Consider the following 26,316-nt stretch of genomic DNA (forward strand, 5'->3'; position numbering starts at 1 on the left):
TGCCTCTGCCTCTCCCTCTGGGTTACATGCCTGTGCTGCCACACCTGGCTTTACTAGGTACCCCCACTTCTAGCTGGCTGGGCACTTCCTGTGTAGCCTGGGGTGGCTTCTGGCTTACAGCAGTCCTCTGGCCTCAGCCTTCCAAGTGCTGGTATTGTGGATATGTGCCACCAAGCCCTGCTCTAAGAGACAAGACCATTTTTAAAGTTTTATTTATTTTATTTCATTTTTGTGGTACTAGGGATTGAACCTGGGGCTTTGTGTGTGCCAGGCAAGTGCACTACCACTGAGTTACATGCCCAACAATAACATGGATGAGTCTTAAAAAAAGAAGACAGACAATAGAGAATATACATTGGTTTTCATTTGTATGAACTTCAAAAGCAAAATGAAACCTTATTTGTTTAGATGCACAATTCACTGTTAAAACAGTAAGGAGAAATAAGAGATTGAATTCCATAATAGCTGGGGTAGTGGTGGGAGCATCTCAGAACTGGAATGTTCTCCCTAGTGACCGGAGTGGGGGTTAGGAGAATATCCCTTTCACAGTAACTCATTAGGCTGTACATTAACATTTTACATACTCTTCTGTACATGCAAAAGCCATAACCCAGGCATGCTATAAGCAGCCCTTGCCTGGAAATGGGAGGAGGAGGGGACAGTTCATATTTATGGGACGTCACTGTGTGTCAGACAGTTCTCATCCCTTTCCCTTGAGCCAAGTGAGATAGCTGTTGTTATTACCCCTCCCCCTTCAGCTTCGGAAATGGACATACAGAGAAGGGAAGTGTGTGATCCAACATCAAATAACAAGTAAATATCAGAGCCGGGCTTGAGTGCAGGCGTTCTAGTTCCTGTGTCCATATTCTTGTCCAAGTACTTCCTGATTCTTTCTCTTCTCGTTAGTTTCCAAGGGGATTTTAGTCCCTCACCTCCATCTCTCCTGAAGTTATAAAGTGTAGATTAATCTTAATTTGCAAATGACTGTGGACAGGAGATGTAGTTATGTCTTAGTCAGGGTTTCTATTACTATGATGAAACATCAGGACCAAAAGCAACCTGGGGAGGAAAGGGTGGATTTGGCTGACACTTCCAGTCATAGTCCAGCACCGAAGGAAGTCAAGGCAGGAACTCAACCAGGGGAGGAACCTGGAGGCAGGAGCTGAAGCAGAGGCCCTGGGCAGTGGGGGTGGGGGAGGGGGAAGCTGCTTACTAGCTTGCTTTCCCATGTTCCCCATGGCTTGCCCAGCCCGCCTTCTTATACAACTCAGGACCACCTGCCGAGAGTTGGTGGCAGGGCCCTCCCACATCAATCATTAACCAAGGAAATGCCCCGACAGATGATGCCCTGCTAGCCAGTCTTAGAGAGGCATTTTCTAAGTTCAGAGTCCTTCTTCCCAGATGACTATGCCTTGTGTTAAGTTGCCATAAAACTAAGCGGCCCAGACCCCCGGGTTTGTCCATGGTCCGTCCACTGTGAAAGGGGAGAAGGTGGAGTCTCGGATTCTTTTCTGTCTAACTCTCTTGTAGTAGAGGATAGATTTAAATTGATCAAAAGTCAGCTTTATTTTTTAATATTTATAAAAATATTAAATTGTGTGTGTGTGTTTGGGTAGGTCTGTGCACATGCATGCAGGTGCCCGGAGTGGCCAGGGGATCGTCAGATCTGGAGCTCCAGTCTCAGGCAGTTGGGAGCCACCCGGCCTGGGTGCCGGGAACTGAACTTGGGTCTTCTGGAAGAAGTATGTGCTCCTCATTGCCAAGCCATCGCTCCAGCCCCAGCTTTTTTTTTTTTTTTTTTAAATTAGATTTATTTATTTATTATGTGTACAGTGTTCTGTCTGCATGTGTCCTTGCAGGCCAGAAGAGGGCACCAGATCTCATTACAGATGGTTGTGAGCCACCATGTGGTTGCCGGGAACTGAACTCAGGACCTCTGGAAGAGCAGCCTCTGCTCTTAACCTCTGAGCCATCTCTAAACCCTCCCCCCCCCCTTTTTTTTTTTTTTTTTTTTTTTTTTTGGTTTTTCTTGACAGGGTTTCTCTGTGTAGCTTTGAGCCTTTCCTGGATCTCACTCTGTAGACCAGACTGGCCTTGAACTCACAAAGATCCGCTTGCCTCTGCCTCCCGAGTGCTGGGATTAAAGGCCTGTGCCACCACCGCCTGGCTTTTTTTTTTTTTAAATGAGTGTACAAAACAATGGGTTTTGTTATGACATCTTTACAAAGGGCATATATATACAAACTCAGATTAGAACCCATTATCAGTTTACCCAGCATTCCATTTTCCTGACTTCACCTGCTAGACTCCTCAGGTAGTTCCACCTCAGTCACGCTCTCGAGGAACATTGGCCAGCAGTCTTCTGCTTTGCATCATTCCTGAGAGCAGGGAGAGCTGGGCAGGCTTTCCCCAGCGGCCACTTGACTGTTTTATGTGGAAGGGACTTTTCGCAGCGTTGGGCATACCACATTGCCAAAAAAGCTTTAGTATCTTAGCAAAACAACTTTGGATTTAATCCCTATTTTATGTCCTTTCTTTAGCATGAGTAATTAAGCATAGGAAAGCAAGATTCCATCCTAGATAAGGAGTAGATGCACTCCCCATGCCTCTGTCACCGAGTGCCGCTAATGGCTTGGACGGAGTGCACTTCATAGCTATTTGAGAACTCTGAAACATTAGTCATGGCAGACAGGTTGGGAAGAGTACCAGAACTTAATGTATTACCAGACTGGCAGTGCGTTCCCAGTTTCCCCTCAGTGTCCCACATCCTGGAAGTCCACAACCCAGCCGAGGACTCAAACAAACCATTCCAGGAAATGGCCTCTGGCCATGGCTGGGGGGTTGGGGTTGGGGGTTGTGTGCTCCTAAGGCTCGTGCAGAGGGGGAAATCCCACGGTTGTGGTTTTCCTTTCTGTCTCCCTTGTGTCCAGCCCTAAGCAGTCCCACGGTGGTGGTGGAGGTAAGGGCAGTAGTGGCAGTGAGGGCTTTAGAGATGCTCAAGTCTCAAGAGGGTGGGTGTGGGGGTTTTATTTTTGTCTCTGTTTTCTTGCTGGTTGTCCCAGGTCTGGGTGCAGGAGTTTAGGAAATTCATAGTAGACTGTGGTAAGTGGGGCCTTGGCTCATTGGCCAAAGGACCAGGAACCAGAGCCCCAAGGAACCAGAGCGCACAGGGGAGAAAACAGAGGAATGAGGTGCTTGGGAGAGCAGCTCCAGACAGGCTTTCAGAACCCACCGAGGGACAGTGACCTTCCAAGTGTCAGCTGGACACTGGGTGGCGCACACAGGAGATGAGTCTGAAAAGGCTCGAAAGTGGAGCCAACAGTGAAACCACAGAAAGCTGGTCAGGACTTGCTGCCCAAACCCAGCCTGCTCGATTGTCTCCTAAAACAAAAATAACACCCTCCACTAGGTTCAAACAAGACCTCGGGTTTCATAACACAATATTAAAACAGCCAGGATAGGAGCCAAAATTAATCATCTTATAAAGAACCAGAGAAATCTCAACTTGCATGGGAAGAGGCAACCAACACTTGCCAAGGCTGAGACGGTGCAGACGTCCTACCCAAGACCCACTGGAATAAAAGTACCTTCAAAAGTCAGGGCAAACGCTGCTGCTGAACTAATAGGAGAGGGAAACACTTCAGTAAAAGTGGTCAATGAATAAGTAAATATGGTAACCGAGTTCTTGAGATCTACAAAATAACAGAATGAGGAGTTGGTGTTCTTGGAGACAGGGGACTGCCAAACAATCCAGTCCAGTCAGGCGGTGGTGATGCATACCTTGAATTCCAGCACCTGAGAGGCAGAGGCAGGTGGATGGATCTCTGTGAGTTCAAGACCAGCCTGGTCTTCAGAGTGAGTTCCAAGACAGCCAGGGCAACACAGAGAAACCCTGTCTTGAAAACCAACCAAAGAGAGAGAGAGAGAGAGAGAGAGAGAGAGAGAGAGAGAGAGAGAGAGAGAGAGAGAGAGAGTCTAAATTAACAGCTCCTGGGGCCTTGCTTGAGAACACTAGAGGATTTGCCAGTTGGGCATCAGGTGCCAGATGGAGAGCAAGTGCTAGCTAGACAGACATTAGAAGACAGACTGCCTAAAACCTCCGAAACTTGATGGCCAAATACTGTTCAAAATGAGTCCATGTAATCTCCCATATTAATTACCTACAACAAAAACCTGTGAGATTGGGCCGGGGGGTGGGGTGGGGTGGGGGGTGCACACCTTTGATCCCAATACTCAGGAGGCAGAGGCAGGTGGATCTCTGTAAAACACAAAAACAGAAACAAAACACCCCAAAACCAACCAACCAACCAACCAAAAATTCCTGTGTGATCAGGCTGAGAGGCATGGCTGTCTGTAAAGTTCTTGAGTAGCATTCCTGAGGCCCTGGACTGCATAAACTAGGCTTGGTGGTGCTCACCTGTTAGCCCAGCACTGGGAGGTGGAGGCAGAGATCAGGTCAGGGTTATCCTTGGCTTCACAGCAAGTTTGAGGTCAACCTAAGATACATGAGATGCTATCTCAAAAATATATTTTTTAATTAAAGAAACGGAGTGTAGGACACCATCAGTTCAAGAGTGTTTGACCAATTCAACCTCTATTCGTGAAGAAGCAACTCAGCACTCAGAAAGGAACTTCTTAAAGGAGGGTGAATGTGATCAAAATACCTTGTATGAAATTCTCAAAGAACTAACCAAAGTGTTTTGAAAACAGAAAGGAATGTCTCTGTCTGATGTCGGGCACCTGCAGCCCACATGCCTGAGGTCAGGGTCCACTCCTGAAGGTTCCAGATAGTGGGGAGATGAGCAAAAAGGACCTTACCGGAGGTAGGTTAGCAAGCAAGAAGTTAAACTGCCCTCTTCACTCATCATGCATAGAAAATCCCAGAGACTGCGAAATGCCCCCCCCCCCCCTCCTAGAACTGCTAGATACAGGATCCAAGGTCAAAACACAAACACTCATTGTGACGTTAAACACAGGCAGTGAACGTTAAGACATTTTTAACTCCCCCAGTCAGAGTATTTATGGATAAAGCCGTGAATCACTTGGGAGCCCTCTGTAAACCTTCCTCTCCTCCTTCCCTCCCCAGCGACCTCGCTCTTTAAGCCCCAAGCCTGGAGCCCTCCGGCCTCCTCCCTGCAGGAGACCCGCCCCCACTTTGGAAAGGCTCTTTCTGCCGCTTCCTCCTAGCGCCACTGTCCAAGGTCCTGGCTCTTCTGCCCTGGACCAGTAACCACTTCCCTGGCCGGCTGCTGGTTTGTTGCCTCCCGGGGCCTTGCTCCGTGCAGCCAGGGCAGGCTTCTGGAGCATAAAGTTGGTTGCTGTCTCGTGACCACTGTGAGCTCTCACCCTGCACACTGACCACAGTCCTAACGGACTTACCTAGCCTTACTTTCCTCCATGATTTCACTTTGGTATCCACGCTCCTGGCAGCCCACTAGCCGTGGCGCTCTTGCTCCTTGAAGATTCCAGGTCTCCTCCTGCCTCAGGGCCTTTGTTCTTTCCAGACTGCTCTTACCTCCTGCATGGCATGACTGCCTGCATTGTCCAGTGTCACCCTGCAGGACAGTCACTTGATCCAAGGTAGTCTCTGCAGACACCCCTTCTATCTCCATTCATCCTGAGCACCCACCCATTCAAATCGGCTGCCCCATTTGCATTCTGTCAGTCTCCCCTAGAACAGCTCTTGGCATGTAATAAGTTTCTGGTAAATATTTGTTTTAAAAAAGCAAGTGCATGTGTGTAAGTATGAGTGCATCTACACATACACACACACACACACACACACACACACACACACACACACACACACATAAACACAAGAGACAGACGGAGGGGTAGAGAGAGAGAGAGAGAGCCCAGAGAGAGAGAGAGAGAGAGAGAGAAAGAGAGAGAGAGAGAGCCCACTATTTCCCCATTCTTTTTGTTGTTGGTTTTTTGAGACAGGGGTTCTCTTTGTGGTTCTGACTGTCTTGGAACTCTGTAGATGAGGTTGGCCTTGAACTCACAGAGATCCTTCTGCCTCTGCCTCCTGAGTGCTGGGATTAAAGGCGTGCACCACCATGCCCACTCCTCCATTCTTAGCTATTAACACAAAACCCTCCTCCGACACAAATGTTCTTGTGGCCTCCTCATAGACTACTCTTTAAACTGCTGGCCTTTGGTCTTAATTGGCTTAATCTCCCATAATAAAATTAATTTGGTGACTTGGAAAATTGAACACAGGAAGCCAGTAAGGTGACTCAGCAAGAAAGGTGTTTGCTACCACGTCTGACGACCCATTTCCAAGTAGGGAAGGACAGGCTCTCCCCAAAAGTTATCCCCTGACATTACCATAACTGCTGTGGTACACAGTGTCATGCACACTCCCCCCTCCACGCACATTAAAAAAATAAAAATATTTTAAAATTTTAAGTAAAACATTACAGGCAATAATTTCCACTTAATAAATAATGATACACTCATGCAGGAGAATAATGTGGTTGTTTAAAATGAGGATTTAGAGCTGGGCATAGTGGCACACACCTTTAATTCCAGCACTCAGGAGGCAGAGTGAATCTCTGTGAGTTCGAGGCCAGCCTGGTCTACATGGGGAGTTTCAGGGCAGCCAAGCCTACACAATAGAGAGACACTGTGTCAAGAAAAAAAAAAGATAATTAGAGCCTGGTATAGTGGCACACGCCTGTAATTCCAGTGTTGGCATGTAGAAAGTCAGCCTGAGCTGCATGAGTCCCTACCTTAAAAAAAAAAAAAAAGGATTATTTGATTTTTTTTTTCATTGACATAGAGTATGCCTTGGAGATTATGGTATAAATAAGCATGTAATTAAGGCCATGTGTAAGTAAGGTTATATATACACATTCACGTCCATGTCAATGAGAAGAGATTTCAGTAGCCATCAAAATGTAGCAATTACTTTTAGGTAATAGAAATGTCAGGTGATTCCTGCTTCATTGTTTATGAGAGTGCTTTTTTCCCCTTAATTTGTATTTTTAAAGTTAAATTTTTTATTTTATTGTGTGAGTGAGTGTGTGTGTGTGTGTGTGTGTGTGTGTGTGTGTGTGTGTGTGTGTGTGCTGAGAATGGCATGCATGTGGAGTTCAGAAGACAACTTTCAAGAATTGGCTCTCTTCTTCCACCATGGGGTCAGAGGATTGAACTCAGGTCATAGGTTTACATGACGAGCCTTTTACCCGCTCAGCCATGGCCCCAGCCCTGATTCGGTTTCTTGATTGACTTGTGTATTATTTTTATGACTGACAAAATTTATTACTTTTGTCTGGAGAGGGAACTCTTATGTTTTGATAATCTTAGTCCATTCATGTTTATAACAAAAATACCTCAGGCTGTGCAAGTTATAAATAAGACATTTTTTTTTCCTTGAAGTTCTGAAGGCCAGAGAGTCTAAGATCAAGGAGCCAGCACATTCAGGGGCTGGTGACAACTCATTTGCAAAGATGCTTTCCCCCATTGGGTGTCTTCATATGACAGAGGTGCAGACAGGATCTCCAAAGCCTGTGTGGGAAGGGCATTAATCCTGTTAGTGAGGGTGGAGACCTCCTGACCTAATCACCCACAACAGCCCTGCCTCTCCATACCGCTATACTGGGGATTGGCTTCCTTTATATGAACCTGGGGCACACTCACACCACAGCAGTCAGGATTGCTCCCCTATGATAATAAGCTCCATGGAGTTTAAGGCACAAACTGCAGAGTGGGTCATTTTCTCTCTCCTGGGCCAGCTGTTCTTTTGCCACAATGTCACTCCTAATCCTGTAGCTGAATGAAGGTGACCTTGCGGGGGGGGGGGGGGGGGGGGGTTGGGGGGAGTGTCGGAGAGGGCATAGGCTCACTTGGTGTCATGAACAGGATCAAATTTGGCCCTGGTTTTCTCAGGACAGAGAGGAGGTGGGGGGGTAGTGAGATCTGTGCATAGTTTGTGCCTCTGTTGAGAGACTCAGTCCAGGGAGGTTCCACTAGCCCTGCTGTGGACGAGCAGTCAGCCACAGGGGACTCTGTCCCGTCAGAAGACCTTGTCTCCCCCATACCAGCATACACACATCCAGTGGGGACTGGATTTTAGTTTGTGAATATCTAAGTTATTTTCCTGGGTCAGTTAATTTAGTCTAGGTCAGTGGGATTCTCTGTGTTTTATACAACTGCTTTCCTATTTTAGTTTGTCGTTGATAAATTGATCCCATGCTGTGGCTTATTTCCCCGACTGGAGATGATGTGGGAGTCGTTTGCACTTTGACCAGCCCCTCTCAGCAATCCCCTCTGACTCCCATGATTCATGTGTGACGTGACCGGGTCTTCGGACATCACCCTCGGGACAGGGACTAGAGGGAACAGGACACAGTTGCTCTGGTGCGGCTGTCCTAAGATGAGGGTCTGCTCTTCATGTTTTCCTGGAGAGCCTGTGTGGACTGAGGAAAGAGTTGGGCCTGGCCTGGCTCAGCAGCTTCCCTGACAGTCTGCTTAGTGCTTGGGGATCTCAGGCATATTGCATCCCCGCTCATCCAGCCTCATCTGGAAAATGAAGAGGACTCCTGCTTCGTGGGGTGTAAGGATTAAACTGAAGGTGTCAGTGGCAGCCCTAAGAGTGGCCAGAGTATGAAGTAGAGCTGGTCAGCACACAGTAGCTCCCCTCAGCCTGTTCTCTCACTCTGCATGTTTGACAGCCATTTGGACCTGTTGCCCTCTCCTCCCTCGGCCCAAGCCTTGACACAGAGTGTTTATGTTTAATGGAGCTTTTATGGGAGACTGTACAGTGTTGCTTCTTTGGAAATGAAAGGTCTATTTTGGGTAAGATAGTTCCTCCATTTGCTGCCGCGCCCTTTCCACTTGGGAATTCATCATAGCTGAGCGATGGGAGCCAGTGACCATGAGAAAGAAGGTGGGTGGAGCTGCCTCTCGTGTGTGAGTGGCTTGCCTGCCTGATAGACCATTTTGCCTATATGTGTTTGTGACTTAAAATTTGAAGATGGCCAGGTGTATGGTACATGCCTTTAATCCTGGTATCCAGGAGGCAGAGACAAGTAGAGCTCTGTGAGTTCAAGGTCAGCTTGGACTACATAGCCAGTTCCAGGCTAGTCTGGACTATACAGTGAAACATTGTCTCAAAAAACAAAAATTAAATGTGAAGAATTGTGATTATCTGATAGAACCAATGGCTTTATATTTACCTCCTTAATGTCCCCCTAAACTGCTCTAGATGGGAGATTTGGTTGTCCTCAGTAGGTCACTTGCTCAGTACTGATTGCATGTCAGCTGATGGGAATGCCGGTGGCTCTGGAGAATGAGGAAAGGAAAGGCTTCCACAAGACGGACACGGCCTAGCACGTCAGGCTCTGCATTAATTACTGTTCTGTTGCTGTGATAAAGACACCATGACCAAGGCCACCTAGAAGGAGAGTTTATCTGAGCTTATGGTTCCAGAGGGTTAGAGTCCATGATGCCAGAGCGGAGGCATGGTGGCTGGAGCAGAAGCTGAGGGCTCACATCTGGATCCACAGCAGGAAACAGAAATCGAACTTGAGCCGGTGTGAGCCTTCAAACTCTCACTGCCTCCTCCGGTGACATGCCTCCCAAAGAGCTCCAGCAGATGGGGACTGAGTATTCAAATGCCCAGACTGTGGGGGACATTGTCATTCAGACCACCATCTGTGCTGTTAACTGGAGTTCCATTTGATGCTCAGTAGTTGGGGCTTTGCTGTCACCCCCACTTTCAGGAACTTTTGTGAGTGTTTCCTGTTGCCTAGAATGGGATCTTGCAGCATAACATAGTACTCCTGACTGTTTCCGTTTCAGAATGTAGGTAGAGTGAGAACCTCTGCATTCCAGTGTAGATGAACGGTCTTGTTAAGAAACACAGAGCCAATGCAGAGATGAAAGCCCAAGAGGTCAGAGCTAAGAGCTAAAAACCTTACCCTTCACTGCTGCTGCTGTCCTCTTCAGCCAAGAGACCTACTTCCTGTGTGTTTGTCCTTTTTATTGACTTTCTATTCTGCCTTCTCATTGGTTGTAAACCCAACCACATGACCTCCTCGTCACTGCCCATCTATACAGACCTCCAGGTCTTCTATGGTTGGTATTGAGATTAAAGGTGTGTCTCCATGCTGACTGTATCCTTGAACACACAGAGATCTGCCTAGCTCTGCCTCCCAAGTGCTGGAATTAAAGGCGTGCACCACCACCGCCCAGCTTCTGCTATGGCTTGCTATTAGCTCTGACCCCCAGGCAACTTTATTTACAAATAAAATCACAAATAAAATATCACCATATTCCAGTCTAAGATAAAGAGGAAGGGGAGTGGGGTGTATGCATAGGACATTGAGAAAATATTTTTATTATTATTATTATTATTATTATTATTATAACAAAAAGATTGATGCTATGCATTAGCTTTGGTGTAAAAGCTAATTACATGGGGTGAGGGGGGCTAGAGAGATGGCTCGGTGGCTAAGAGCACATACTTTTCTTGCAGAGACCTAGAGTGTAATTCTCAGCACTCACATCAGGCAGCTCCCAACTACCTGTAACTCCAGTTCCGGAGATCTGATGCCCTCTGATCACCTCATACATAGACATACACATGTCATATAAATAAGTAATCATAAATATTTTTTAAAAAGCTAATTACATGGAACTCAAGGGAAATAAGGTTGGTTGTGACATTGTTCTCTCAAGGGCAGGTTAAACAGGCTGGGGACACAGCAGGCCAAGTCTTTTTTTTTTTTTTTTTTTTTTGGTTTTTCGAGACAGGGTTTCTCTGTATAGCTTTGCGCCTTTCCTGGAACTCACTTGGTAGTCCAGGCTGGCCTTGAACTCACAGAGATCCGCCTGGCTCTGCCTCCCGAGTGCTGGGATTAAAGGCGTGCGCCACCACCGCCCGGCCTTTTTTTTTTTTTTTTTTTTTTTTTTTTTTTTTAATAATAATTTATTTTTATCTTATGTGCACTGGCGTGTTGCCTGTATGCATGTTGGTGTTGGGTCCCCAGGAACTGGAGTTAGACAATTTTTACCTGAAACATTGTTTTTACCTGAAAGAAAAACAGACAAACTCCAGGCTTTTTAAAGCTCAGAGTCTGGCAGACATCTCAGGAACAAGAGCAAGCAAGCTGCTTCAAGTTTTGTTGAGTGTTTTGTTACCAGTGGTTCCCTGTGTCCATTCCCAGGAGAAGTCGTATTTCTGAAAGGTGCTTCCAGTGGGTAGCCTCCCAGAACTTAACTTTTAATTAGACTAGGATTGGGGGCTGACGCTAGTTTGGGCTTCCCCATCTGTCATTTTCAGAAATGCCGCTGCCTGCTTGGAAGGATGTTCTCTACTGGCTGGGTGTGGGGCTCTCTGCCCTTCAGTTGGTTCATGGTAGTAATGGCTCTGTTCAAACCTCCTGAATTCCCGCTGGTTTTATGGTCTGGTTTTTTCAGCGGCTCGTGTGTTTCGTAGTACAATGACAGCAGACCAACTGTGTTTGCTGTGGCCTGCTTTTGCTTATGTCCAGTTTCTGAGTCTTTCAGGAGTTTGCATGAATTCGCTAGGGTTTTTTTTACCCCAATACTTTATAGGACTCTTACTGGGACTCAAAAGGCATACTTAATCCCTTTGTAGGATCTGTGGAAGAGTTAATGGTTTACTTCAAAGGCTTTCAGCATCTGAAAAAGCACTTTGCATTCACAGCTCTGACTGACCTAGTGCATGTGCTGGAGAAGGGCAAAGCTTTGCATACCCCAGGCCACTTCCTGCCAGGACCAAGGCCCAGGACACATTTGTGCACCTTGGTGGATCCTGCACTTTCTGGCCTGGCTGAGGCAGGAGGCCTAAGCTCCCAAGAGACAAAGCATCTCTCCTTCAGTGGGCGGCTGCTGGCTTGCTGCTGTGGTGTCTGGGAGAATGCCTTCCATTGCTGCACCAGCCACCTGGGGCTGTCAGTGCTTGTGGGCCTGGTAGACTCAGGAGCCCCAGAATCTTCAGATCTTAGTGCAGATTTGATCTCAGGGTGGTGAGACCTGGACCTTCCTGCAGGCTACCCCAGAGGCAAATTGTCCCTGAAGCATTGATATGCTCAAAGTAGCATTTCCTTTGTGGGCAGCCATGGACACTCAGTTCCAAGAACTCATTTGTGTGAAGTGTGATGCTCTGAAAGCCTGGGAGGTCTTTGTGGAGGAGGTTAAAGTTCAGGCCTTTAGAAATGATGTGCTGACAGGTCACAAGTTCTCAGAGGAAACCCCAAAGCAAAAATCAGAATTTGTTTTGTTTGTTTTATGGTTTTTTGTTTTGTTTTGTTTTTGTTTTTGAGACAGGGTTTCTCTATGTAGCCCTGGCTGTCCTGGAATTCACGCTGTAGACTAGGCTGGCCTCGAACTCACAGAGATCTACCTGACTTTGCCTCATGAGTGCTGGGATTAAAGGTGTGTACCACCACCAAAAACTGGAGCTTGAAAATGTCAACACAAGGGGAATCAAACAGAGAAGTAGACAGTTATGTCTACAAAGAGTCATAGGAAATCCTCACTGGGTGGTGTCTGCAATGTCATCGCCTAAGTGGGCTGAGAGTCAGGAATGGTCAGAACAAGACAATCACTGTTGTGAAAAATGACTGACGCAGAGAGGCTGCAGACTGTGCCTGCCACTGCTGCCACCGCTAACACTGCCCTCTCACCACAGTAGATGAGGACAAAGAATCCAGATCCCAGGCTAGTCCTTGGGCTACCCTGGTCACAGCAGTCAGCCAGCACATTTATGGAGCCCCAACTCTGCACCAGACCCCATGTTAGGTGATGGAGATGCAAGGTGTGTGTGTGTGTGTGTGTGTGTGTGTGTGTGTGTGTGTGTGTGTGTGTGTGTGTGTGTGTGTTGTTCATGGAAGTTAGCAGTGCTTAAGTATGAGCAGCAACAACTGATTTGGGAATTTACCAGCACGGCCTGAGTACCTGTAGAATGAAAAACCCAAAGTCAAACGCTGGTCCCCAAGAATGTGAAAGGCAGCTCTGGGGTTCTGGGTTGCAGGAACAAATAATCCAGTTCCTCAGCATGGTTTTTCAGTAGCTTAAGGGAGAAACAGAATCCAACAGATCTAACTCATCAGGCTCCTGCACTGTGAGCACACATCCTGCTGATGATCCTGATGCTTGCCTGTGGTAGGAGAGCAGCTCCCTGCAGGAAACCAAGAGGCCGGTTTCTAAAAGAGCACAAGACCAGTGGATTTGCTCTAAGCCCCCGCCCCCAGCAAACACTGACCGAAAGGCAGTAAGGTCTGCGGTTTGGGTGGAGAGCACAGGCCAGTGGAGCTTAGCTCACAGGTGAGAGCAGAGGCAGCTGCATCCTCCCAGTGTCCCCTTAACACGTCAAGCCCAGCAGTATATGTCTTAGTTTGCTTTCTGCCGCGGTGAAATGCCAGGACAAGCAACTTGGGGAGGAGAGGGTTTATTTCAGCTTACAGCTTATAGTCCATCAATGAATTCAGGGCAAGAACCCAGAGGCAGGAACTGAAGCAGAGGCCGTGGAGGAATGCTGTTTACTGGCTTGCTCAGCCACCTTTCCAGGGATGGCACAACTTCCGATGAGCAGGACCCTCCAACATCAACTATGAATCGAGACTATGGCCCACAGACTTGCCTGCTGGTACTCCAACAGATGCATTTTCTTAATTGAGTTTATGTCTTCAGACTCTATCTGTATCAAGTTGAAAAAACTAGCCAGCACAGTACAGTTGTGAGAAAACCCCGAGAAGCCTTCACAGTGCTTCACAATCTAGACTGCACCAGGAAAAAGTGAAGAAAGGAAAAATGACAGGGGAAAAAAAAACTCCACAAATTGTAGAAAAAGAATTTTTTTTTGCAGACCGTGAAGCAAGGTGCTGGACTAGGAAAGAAGGGAAACTAATGAGACCTTTACTCACCCCAGCTACACACCTGGACAGTCCCAGGTCATGGTGAAGGGAAGACAAGGCTCTTCCTAAGGTGAGGAAGCAGTTGAGAAGTTGAGGAAGCAATGCAGATTGCCCAAGAGGAGGGGCCTGTGCACGCTGGAGGTGTGCAGCGAGTCCCCCTGGACTGCTCGGCTGATACGTGGATGCAGATATTACAGGAAATAGGAAAGAACCATGGAAAGAGGCGTGCAGGATAACATCTAGAGGTTACTTGGGGTTGGGAATAGTAGGGGAAGTTCACAAAACACAGAACATTCCATACTGTACTCTGAAGGATGATGCCAGATTAGCCCTCAGCTACAGGCCACTCTTGCCTCCGACTCTAACCTACAGAACGTACCAGCAAGCCTTGTTGAAATGATTGAGCCGTTTCTAAGAATTTAATTCTACCTCAAAACAATTACGGACTCCCCATGTACCACGTTCTAACAAGGTGAAAAATCCGTATGGCTGGCTACGAACCAGATGCTGCTGGCTAATTCAGAGAGGATGAAAAATGAAATCCCAGAGAAGGAGGGGGAAAAAAAAATCAGTAAAGGCGAGCCTAGAGATGATGTGAATGTTAGCATTCATAGTCAAGGACATTATAACATTTTCCATATGTTCAAGAATGCAGAGAAAGCTTGGGAACTTAGGGAAAGGCTTGGGAAATGTAGAAGGAACTAGATATAAAAAGAATTGTGTCTGAGATGAGAAAATATACTGGCTGGCTCATCGACCAGTTAGATACAGTAGAAAAAGAGAGAAGTGAACCAGGAGATGTATCAATAGAGACTATTTAAAATGAAATGGAGTGAAAAATTACTAGGAAAACAGCAAGCAGGGCATTATTGAAGCGTGGGACTTCTGGCAGCCTCATCTGTAATTGAAAAAGAGAGAAAGGAAGAAAAATATTTGAATAAGTAACGTCCAAGGTTTTTTTTTCTTCTAAATTTGATTAATACCCACAGATCCAAGACCCTCCACAAACCCCAAATTAAGAAAGGCTGTGAAACCAGTGTGAGGCATCCCTTCTCTTCCTCCGGGCAGGTGGCCTGCAGCCCCCCCACCCCCAGCCTCAGGCAAAACAAGGCTTCACCGGGCTGAGCAGGCCTGGGCTCAGGCAGGAGGCGGTGGGGGACCGGCAGGTGGTGAGTGCCGTGCCGCAGCTCAGGGAGCGCTGCGAGCATGATTCACGTCGAAGGCTGTCAGGGAAGATGAATGAGGAGAGAGAATGGGGCCTGTGGCCCGTGGTTCCTCAGAGAGTCGGCTGCTGCGAACATTGCCAGAGGTTGTTCCTACTGTTCCAAGGGGCCTTTACTCAGGCTGGCACATTCCTTCTGGTAAACCCCCCTCTCCGTGGGTGTCATGGAGACTCGTCACCTCCACCAGCTCTTCCTCCGGGTCTGACAACAGGTGAAGAGCTGCTGCAAGCCTGGTCCACAGCCATCCCTCACTAGGGGTTTCCAAATCAGGATCAGAGGGGATGAACTGCAGTCCCTTTTCCATGCTAATGCTAAAAATACCGCCTACCGGTTGCTGGCAGCCATGTTGGGACGTTGTGATGAAAGCTCCCTTGGGGAAGGTGAAGCCAGCCCAGGGGCAGTCCGCTGGTCTGCTGTGCTTCTGGCAGTCCCCGGCCCTCTACAGTCGACCCTTCCCTCCATTTGAACCTAAAACCATCTGTTGGGTTGGGGGTGCAAGCCCAGCTTGCTTAGCATGGGTGAGGCGCTGGGTCCTTTCCTCCTCAGCACCACAGAAAACCGAAACAACAACCAAAGAACTAATCATTGCCATTTGCCTGCACCAGCACAGCTGAAAATGCAGGATACATCGCGTTGTAACCACAGAAATATTCGTTATTTGGACTGCTTCTGGGAGTTCCCGCTATGGTAGCAGCAGCAGCAGCCTGCCTCGGCGCCAAAGCAGTTACGTCATCACTTGTCGCCAGGTGCCTTCCCACAGTCAGCTGTGCCACACGTGCACCCGTGCCACACGTGCACCCCTTAAACGTGCCCGCCAGGCAGGTTCGCTCTCTTGCCTCTCTTCTTCCTCTTGTTTCTTCTCTGTCTCTCTGTCTGTCTGTCTGCCAGCCTCTCTCATGTCCCCACTCCCTGCTCCCCCAAGAAACCGCTAGCACTAACTCGATCGCGCCTGGCGTGTTCACTTCGTGGCGCATCTTGGCAGGGCCCTCCCAAAAGGTACCCACTTCGCCTTCCTTTTTTTAATCCTTTCACCTTCTGTCCCCTTCTTGTTCTCAGTGTCCCAAGTCCAGTGAAGTTCTTGATACTTCTGTAGTAACAGAAACCCACGATCACTTTGACTGGCAAGTCCGGAATTAGAGCATCCAGTCTTACGTAATTTTCAATTCATTCAGAGCTGTAGTTCTGAAGCCAGGTGTGGTGGTCCACGCCTCTAATCCCAGCACTCTGGAGGTAGAAGCAGGTCTCTGAGTCTGAGGCCAGCCTGGTCTATAATAGCAAGCTCTAGGCCAGCCAAGGCTACATAGTGGGACCCTGTCTCAAAAAAAAAAAAAAAAAAAAAAAAAGAAAAGAAAAGAAACCAACAACAACAACAAAAAACCCACAAAGTTGTAGTTACTTCTCTACTCTCATTAGGCCTTAGCCCGTTGGGGCCAACTCAGGGAAGAGGAGGCCTGCTTGCTATCTGTCTTCTTCCTGCGCTCTCCCAATCGCTGGCTGCTCTTTCTGGCTTCCCTGGGATAGCTATAGAGGAAGAAAAGGAAAATCTGGGGGAGTGTTGCGCTCTCTGGATCCTGCTTGTGTTTAAAGTTGACTCTTGGGGTGCTCCTATAGGCGTTCGGCAGACTCCTGCTCATCGTGGGTACCTCGCCTCAGTCTTAGTGTTCATCTCCACAGCTCCTGGGAATCTGGATGTCTGCTTTTGCTTTTGGCTGCTGAGGGCCTATCTGTGAACCCTCTTGGCCAGTATTTTCAGGTTTTAGGTGGAAAATCGAGCCATTGGGCGCCATTTGTAGTTGTAGTTTTCTCCAGTCCCGCTCAGACCTGTAGCCACTCAGATCCAAATAAACACAGACGCTTATATTATTTAAACTGTTTGGCCTAATGGCTCAGGTTTCTTGCTATCTAGTTCTTATATCTTAAATTAACCCATTTCTGTTAATCTGTAAGTTGCCACGTGGCTTGTGGCTTACTGGTACCTTACATTTTGCTTCTTGCTTCTCATGGTGACGGCGGTGGCTGGCAGCGTCTCCTGACTCAGCCTTCCACCTCCCAAAATTCTTCTCTCTCCTTATCCCACCTACATTATACTTCCTGCCTGGCCACTGGCCAATCTGTTTTATTTATCAATCAACCAGAGCAACACATTCACAGCATCCCCAGCACTGACCCCTTTGAGGTCACATATCAGATGTTTCCATTATGGTTCATAACTAGCAAAATTACAGTTATGAAATAGCAACAAAATGATTTTGTGTTTGGGAGTCCCCGCATTAAAGGCTCAAAGCATTAGGAAGGTTGAGAAACACTGATCTAGGCGGATGTTTGGGGGAAGGAACTGAAAGAATATCCCCCTAGCTCACTGATGGGAGCACAGGCCAGCCCCCATGCAGCTCTCCTGCTATGGCAGCTCATCTCACAATGCTTCTAGACTTGCCCGATGGGAAGCCCTTCTACAGGCCGCCCACTGTGTCTCCATGCTTTGAGGGGCATGTATTAAGTGTCCCTTGCCAACCTGGAGTGAGAGACAAGCCAACGCACCCGGCCTTCCAGAGATGCCGGATTCATAACAGTTTTCCTCAAAGGAGTTTTCAAACTGTCTCCCCATCTCTGACAACTGGTTTCCTGTATTTAATGTGAGGAGGGTCTTCAACACTCTCTGTTTATATGTGGGAGTCATTACTTTAAGAACTAGAGATGGCCCAGTGGTTAAGAGTGTTTGCTGCTCTTGGAGAGGATCTGAGTTTGGTTCTTGGCACCCACATTAGGTGGCTTACTGCCACCTGTAACTCCAGCTCCAGGGAACCTAATGCCCTCTTCTGGCCTCCTCAGACACCTGCACACAAGTGCTCATACAGACACAAAGACACACACACACACACAAAGTTAAAAAAAAAGAAATTGGTTAAAAACTTGACTGAAAATTTCTTTTCACATTAATTTATTTCTGCTTATGATTGTCATGACCAAGTGATCTTTTTAAGAACAGCCAGTGATATCTAGGGAGCATCTGTCTACTCATCAGATGCCAGTCTAAGCCAGTCTTAGGCAGTTTGCTTAGTTACCCTGCTGGCCAAATCCTGCCATTGGCATGTTTTGGTTTCTGTACACCATCTATATAGATACTGTTTCTTCAGTCTACTGCCCATCTTTATAGAGTGATGAATTTTACCTTAAAAACAAAAACAAAAAGATCAGAAGATCGGTAACTCCCCAGGGCTCAATTCCTAAGGACTGAAGGGAATGTTCTGAAACTTAAGTCTCTGAGGATAGACTAGGAAGACCTTGGAAGGGACATTCTTCGGAAATGCCATGCTGGCCGGGGATGTAGCTCAGTAGCAGGGTGCTTGCCAGGCACATGTAAACCTTGGGTTTCATTCCCATGACTAGGGTGGGCTGGAAATGCAGGATTCTTATTTGTTTATTATAGAACCCTCTCCTTCCCTTCATGTGTGTGCTGTGTGCCATATGTGTGGGGGGGTGTATAGGACAGTTCAAAATGACATTGGAAAATAACCAATTATTGAAATTATGGTTACTGTTCAGTAACTATGTGTGAGAAATGTGATAGTTAATTTTGACTGTCAGCTTGATGGGACTTAGAATCACCATGGAAGTCAGCCTTTGGACATGTCTGGGAGGGAATTTTTAAACTAGATTAATTAAGGTAGGAAGACATACCTTGAGCTAGGTGGCACCATTCTGTGGGCTGGAGTCCTGGACTGAATAAGGAGGGGGTGCCACCTGAGCAGGAGCCTCTACTGCTCCCTGCCTCCTGGCGATACCGTGCAGCCACCTCAGGCCCTTCCCACAAGGCTTCCTCACCAGGATGGACTGTGCCCTGAACTGTAAACCAAAATAGACCCCCACCTCTTTAAGTTACTCAACAAGAAGACAATACTAACACAGGGGTGATAATGATTTTTTAAAAAGACAGCTCAATAGAATTCTGCCCCACTTCCGTCATTAAGAATTGAAATCAACTGGGTGGTGGTGGCACACGCCTGTAATCCCAGCACTCAGGAGGCAGAGGCAGATAGATCTCTGAATTCGAGGCCGGCCTGGTCTACAGAATGAGTTTCAGGACAGCTCGGACTACACAGAGAAACCCTGTCTTGAAAAGAAAAAAGGGAAAAAAAAATTAAAACCAGAGCCTTGAGCATACTAGGCAGGCTCTCTACCACTGAGCTCCATCTCCAGCCCCTTTAAAGTTTTATTTTGAGATTTGGTCTTGCCAAATTGCCCAGGCTGGCTTCGAACTTACAATAACAACCTTCCTGACTCAGACTCCTGAGTACTCAGGATTATGGCGGTGTGCCACTATGCCCAGCTTGGGTTTAATTTTTGAGACACGTAGAGAAATTGGTATGAAGTGTCACTCCAAAGGGTGCTGCATGCTTCCCTGCCTCATCAGTGTTGTTCTTGCTTGGCTCCTGACATCTGGGTTGACAGCCAGAGGAAGATCTTTTCCGACTTCCGGGAGGAGTCCACTGGAGTGTGGTACACTGTGTGTGCTTAGGTCTGAGGAACAACAGCATAAAGGCTGCCCCAAGGCAGCGACCACACAGGGACAGACCACAAGTGTCAGGCAAGCTGGTGATGTTTCTTCTTCCTAGAATGCCAGACTACACGTGTTGAAAGGACATTCGACTTTGAAAGCAACTCTTTTTTGTTGTATTTTTAGTTTTTAGAGTTGAAGCCTCTTTGGTTTTCTTGCTGTTTTTTTGTAAGTTCCTAATTATAAAGTAAAGCCCCGTCTCTATCTGAATCAGAGAAAGGCTAGAATTAGCTGAGGAAAGCTTCACGCCCTAAGGAAATTCTCTTGGGAGACAAGCCTTCCGTTACATTTTGTATCCTCGTTGAGATTTTCAGTGTTAAGATGACTTCTCTCAGGTTGAAAATAAATAAGCACACTTGCTGAGCAAGCGTGAGGAGCTGAGTTCAAATCCCTACTACCCATGTAAAAAGCAAGGTGTGCCCACCCATACCCATAACCCTAGTTCTGTGGGAGCAGAGACAGGAGGATTGCTGGCACTTGCTGGCCAGTAGCCTAGCTCCAGGTTCAGTCAGAGACCCTATCTCAAGGGAATGAGGTGGGAAGTGACAGAGCAGGAGACTGGATGTCCTCCTCTGGCCCCCACAGCCTGCGTGCCCCTCACATTCACACACACACACACACACACACACACACACACACACACACACACACACACACCTCCTATCATAGCCCCTGACTGTAATATCCAGGTGCCTGTCTTAACTGCCTCACAGAATGACTCTGTGATACTTTTTTTTTTCCAAGACAGGGTTTCTCTGTGTAGCCCTGGCTGTCCTGGGACTCACTATGTAGACCAGGCTGGCTTCCAGCTCAGAGATCTGCGTGCCTTTGTCTCACGAGTGCTGGGACTAAAGGCATGTGCCATCACTGCCTAGTTCTCTGTGGTACTTTTTGATGTGCATGAATTCTCTCTCTTGACCATTCATTGCTTATTAAAATTTGAGTTCCTCAAAAACCTTGTTGCTCAGCCTTTTCTGTTCCGAGTTTAGGTTTTGGTATTCCGTTTTGGCCTCAGAGTGAGCCAGGCCGCCTGACAGCCTCATTCATAAGACACCTTACTTTGGCGTAGACACTCACCGCCATCACTGAGCGGTGGTGGAAGCCAGCTGACAGCCTCATTCATAAGACACCTTACTTTGGCGTAGACACTCACCGCCATCACTGAGCAGTGGTGGAAGCCACAACTCCATGGCACTCGCATCATTTTCCTCGTGCAGAAATGTTTTGGAGGCCACAGACAATATCCTTGAAGTGAAATAGCCAGGGTTCTCCCCCTTTATGGAAACTCTGAGCCGTGAAATCCATGCTTTGTATTTCACTTGAGCTGTGGAAAATCTTGGAGACAGATCTGAAATCCGCAGGAGGCACACAGGGCCTGAGGACAGTCACTTGTGGCATGCTCCCTCAGCTGCACTTTATTACTTTTTATATGTACCCCCCCCCCAGTCCTTTCTGGAAGCCCATGGTCTACACAATGTTTAAAACCATGTCTTAGTTAATTTTTAGTTGCTATAATAAAACACCATGACCATGGCCACTTACAGAGGGAGACCAGAGCCTGGCATGTAGGGGAAGATTGACAGCAAGCAAGCGTGACAGCTAGAGGTGGGGCTGGGGGCTCACATATGCAACCTTAAGCAGGAAGCAGAGAGGGCAAACTAGGAATGGGATGAGGCTTTGAACCCCCAAAGCTCACCCCCAGTGATGTTCTTCCTCCAGCACGGCCACACCTCCTAAGCCTTCCCAAACAGTGCCACCAACTAAGGACCCAGTGTTCAAATGCTGGAGCCAGTGGGGCACATTCTCACTTAAACCACTACAAACTGCTTTAATCTCACTTTAAAACAAGGCAAAATATTAAAACGCTAGTGGCTTCATTGTATTATAAACATCTTGCCAGTATTTGTTCTTCAGTCTCCTTTTTATGGTCTTGGATCCCACAGTCCTCCATGGTTCCCACACTGAGAGTTGCTGCTGTAGATCTGAGGATCTCGTGGCTGACACATCTTCACTCCAATTAGTCCGGCCGTTCTAGTTTGCTTTCTGTTGCTGTGATAAAACATTGACTAAAGCCAACTTGGGGGCCCAGGGGTGGTGGTGTAGGCTTTTAATCTCAGCACTCTGGAGGCAGAGGCAGACGGATCTCTGTGGTTCAAGGCCATCCTGGTCTACAGAGCGAGATCCAGGACGGGCAGGACTACACAGAGAAACCCTGTCTTGAAAAAGAACAAAACAAAACAAAAACAACAGTTTGGGTTTGGAGGGAGGATTTATTTCATCTTACAAGTTATAGTCCATCATCAAAGTGAAGGCAGGAGTTTGAAACAAACCACGGAGGGGTGGATGCTCTTACTGACATGCTCCTCATAGCTTGTTCAGTTAGCTTTCTTTTAGACAGTTTAGGCACACCTGCCTAGGTATGGCAACACCCACAGTGGGCTGGACCGTCCTATATTAATTAATAATTAGGAAAAAATTCTTCATGAACCTGGCCACAGGCCATTCTGATGGAGACGAATGAGATGCCCTGAGATAACTGTGGGTCACATTGACAGCTGATGCTAACAAGAAACCGGCTCATTGAACAGGCTCCGTACTCAGAGCTTTGAGGAACCTCTTTCTTCAGACTGAGGCCAGTCTCAGATTTACCAAGTTTCAATTTCAAGCACCATGTTTTATCCAGACTTTATTCTGAATTAACATAGGACTGAATGGTCGGGAAGACCTAAAAAACAGCTGCTTCTGAACCTGGATCTTCAGACAAAATAAATGTTCGGTAGATGTTATGTGACTAAATTTGGTCATGGCATATGTGTTTCTTTCTGTTCTTTGAAGCATTTGAGTTACACATTCCTTTCCAAGCACTGTCTGTCCCCATGGTGTAGATCTGGGAATGCAACCCACAGTGGCAGCAACGGCTTGCCTTCATTTTCTGCTTTTCCTTTTCAGAGTATGATCGGCTGGGTTTCCTCCTGAAGCTGGACTCGAAACTGTAAGTAGACTGGGAAAATGCTTTGACTCTGGGCAGACATCTGGAAGAGCTGGGGTCTAGCTTGGAAGGGTCACCCGCTTACCCCTTTAGTTTTGGGGGGACTCCCTGAGGTTTCTGTCCTCAGGTTGCAAGCAGAATCTTCCAGCATGTTACTGTCTACAGGGGCCTGGGCAGGATGGGATGGTAGGTACAAACTAAGGCCTTACATTAGGCTGGCACAGGTAGCTCGTTACAGAAGGCCACTGCAGGAGCTTGAGGGGCTGTAGGGCACTGGAATAGCTTTTCCAACAGAGTGGGAGTGATGGAGAAATTGTCAAAGATGACCTCCCACCAGGCAATCCTGTGCTCGTTTCCCAGTTCTGCCCATTGAGCTTTCCTCCCACAGGCAGACCTTCCAGTCTGCTTCTCAGAGGTTTGGTACCCCTGCCCAACACTGCCTCTCCTTGCTAGGCCACTTGGAAAACCCCAAGATCACTTACTCTCTACACCAAATCGTGTCTTCTGTGCTTCCTTTGAAATTCCTACCCCTGTTGCCTGCCAACTGTCTGGCTTCCTATAATTAACTCTGTGATGATTATTAATTTATTAAGGGCATGGGCTCAGAGCCAGGCAAAGCTTGGTTCAAATCCCAGATTGCCAACTACAGAACTTGTGCTCTCGGGCAAGCTCCTTAGCTACTTTGAGCCCATTTCGTCTATAAGATGGAGACAGTAGACGTACTTTACAAGTTGTTATAAGGATTTAATTGAAGTGGTTCATTCAAGGACTTCTCCAGCATTCTTTCCTGGTCTCTCCGGTGCCTAAACAGCATAGGTATAATTGTGTTAGGCCTTCAACAAACCCTGAGTGCTTGGATAGATGGATGGGTGGTGGGTGGATAGATGGGTAGATGGATAGACGGGTAGAGTGGCTGGATAGACAGATGCATGCATAGATGAGTGGGTGGGTGGGTGGGTAGATGGATGGATGGGTGGAGTGGCTGCAGAGATGGATGGATGCAGAGATGGGTGGGCGGATGGATGGGTGGGTGGATGGATAGACAGATGATGCAGAGATGGGTGGGCGGGTGGATGGGTGGGTAGATGGATAGACAGATGATGCAGAGATGGGTGGGTGGATGGATGGGTGGGTGGATGGATAGACAGATGATGCATAGACGGATGGGTGGATGGATGAATACGAACCCATTTGGTCATCGCACTATGAGTTGGCTCTCTCCGTTCTGTTTGTTCACGCCCTCTTCAGGACCACTCACATGGTTGATGCTTACTCTCGTCTGTTTCAGCCATCTTGGTGCTCCTGAGTCCCTAACTGAGATGGACATCATGGAAGATTAGAAGTGCATCTCCTTTCTTGCTTTTTTGCATAGGGTCTTATACACAGCTCTTCAGATGGTGGTAGTCACACCTCCATAAATCATCCGTGGGAGGCTTTCCTGCGGAACTGTCCGGCAGCCGGCCCCTTTTCCTGGAATCTAGAGTCTTGGCTGTCGGTTCAGGCATTGTAGCGCTCCCAGCTTCATCACAGAGGCAGCTTCCAGGGAAGAATTGTCTGATCTCTTTTTACAAGGCAGGCAGAGAGATGTTGGGCCCATATTAACATCTAGGGTGTGGGCCTTGATTTTGCTAAAGAGTTGCAGACTTCCCTCTTGAAAATGTCTTCATTCAGTGCTCTGAACAGAAAAACAAAAGAAAACACATCAAGTATAAGCCATAAGCAAGTAAAATGCCACCAGACCAGAAAAGAGGCAGTAATTAGCCAGTCGGATCATATGGATGAACAAAGGAGATGTTACTGTGGACATGCCAACCACAGTGTTTAAGCTGTCTTCAGCAGTGAAGGAGGAGGACACTCCTACCCTGCTGTCTTGACAGTTGAGCAGTGTGGGATAGCTCCATGTGTAGTTTGCTGTTGCGTACAAGGCCAGTTCCATGAATTGACTGAGGGGACTTGGACTTTGGCCAAGAAATTGACTGGGCCCTATGTTTAACTCCCACTGTGAGGGGCAAGCTAGAACCTTCCTGCCTCCTGGTGCACAGGCTTTTCCATCCAGTGCTTGCTTCTGAGGGAAACACAGATGTGTTCAGGGAGAGGTTTCTTAGTTAAGGATTCTGCTGTGGGGGCAATCCCTCAGCCATATTTCCATCTCTCCTTCCAGAGCCTCTTCTGGTTGTGTGGTATTCCGTTTCTGATATATAGGAAGGGACACGGCATGGATCAGAGCTGGGCCTGAGTTCTGCCTCTGCTCCTTAGTGTTATGTGACCTTAAACAGCCCATTCAAGCTTTCTGAATCTCAGTTTTTTTCTTATGAAAAATGTAGACTATTCACTTACATTCATTGTAGTCTGTGGAGAATAAAAGAAAGCATTGTATAATCTATTGTAAGCATACAAATGGAAGGATTTCTTTGTGTATCTTAATTCGGGTTAATTTAGCTTCTTGAGTATAAAAATATGTGTGTTCTGTAAAATGTCAGCTGTTTTCTCTTTAAATGTTTCCTCTACACCACTCTACTTTTCCACACTCCCTACTCTTCAAAGTTAAGTTTTAGAGCTTCCAGTCGTAGCCTCTGGGTCTATTAACTTCTCCATATTTGCTACTTTTTGACCCTTTCCGTCCTAAACTGTAACCCAGAGGACTCATGTAAGAATAAACAAGACTTGACTCTGAACCCCCAGGCCAGGATTAAAGGGAGCTTACCCCAGCTCTGAGTGGATTAGGCTCAAAAGTCGGCAGACAAAAGCCCTCGCTGTTCATTGCCAGAGTCTCATGCTGGGGAAGCCAGGAGCTCCCAAGCCCACTCTAAAACACCTCAGATTTGGCAAGTGCTGCCAAGCACCTGGCCGGAGCACACTCAGACCTTCTCTAGAAAAGGATGGGAACTCCTGGCAAGTAACCGTTCAAGGAAACGAGCAGTTCACAGAAAGAGTACCGCACACGGGACAACTAACCGCCGTTGGTGAGGACCGTGACAAACAGCCGGCCATGGGCAGGAGAGCCGCAGAGACTTCTCAGGTTGGAATGACCGGTCATAAAACAGTTCTGTGCACCGCACAAGACTGAACTGCGTAGGGTTAAGAACTGTAAAATAGGGCCCTAGATTAAAAAAATGAAGAGGACCAGCAAAGTGGGTCAGCCAGTAACGGTGCTGAGTCTGCCCACCTGAGTTCATCCCCCGAGCCCACACGGTGGGAGGAGAGAGTTGATTCCTCAAGTTGTCCTCTGGCTCCCACATTCAGGCCACAGCACACACTCACCTCTCATGACCACCCAATAAATAAACTTAAAAATAATAAATATGAGCTTCTAGAATTCAAAGCTGCAGTAGCCAAACTTGAAATCTTAGTGGAGGAGGTTAGCTGTAGAAACACAAATGAAGACATTCAGCTAGAGGATAAGCCAGGTAGCAAAAATTTAAAGGTTTGGGGACGTTCTTTTTGGCCCCTTCCTTCCCTCCCTCCCTCCCTCCCTCCTTATCTACCTTCCGCTCTCCCTCTTGGGTATGTGTGTGCTGTGTTGTGTGTGCTGTGCTTGGAGACCAGAGGGAGATGTCAGGTGTCCGGCTCCATCACCCTCCACCTTGTCCCTTGAGAGGACCAGTCTGTCATTGGACCTGAAACTCAATGCCAAGTCTAGCCTTCGGGAAGACAATACTT

General features: G+C 47.4%; 1 protein-coding gene across 5 annotated transcripts in view; it reads left to right on the forward strand.

Moving 5' to 3' along the window:
* Positions 1–26,316, forward strand: part of St3gal3 (ST3 beta-galactoside alpha-2,3-sialyltransferase 3) — a 230,597-nt gene that overhangs the window by 98,392 nt on the left and 105,889 nt on the right. For all 5 annotated transcript variants that reach the window (XM_052718553.1, XM_052718552.1, XM_052718551.1 and 2 more), the window contains one exon: positions 22,617–22,659. In XM_052718553.1, the coding sequence (XP_052574513.1) occupies positions 22,617–22,659 (43 nt within the window). The remainder of the gene's footprint in view (positions 1–22,616; positions 22,660–26,316) is intronic.

This window comes from Peromyscus californicus, unplaced genomic scaffold (assembly GCF_007827085.1).
Source record: "Peromyscus californicus insignis strain IS unplaced genomic scaffold, ASM782708v3 Scaffold_5__1_contigs__length_169319896, whole genome shotgun sequence".
Classification (NCBI taxonomy): Eukaryota; Metazoa; Chordata; class Mammalia; order Rodentia; family Cricetidae; genus Peromyscus; species Peromyscus californicus.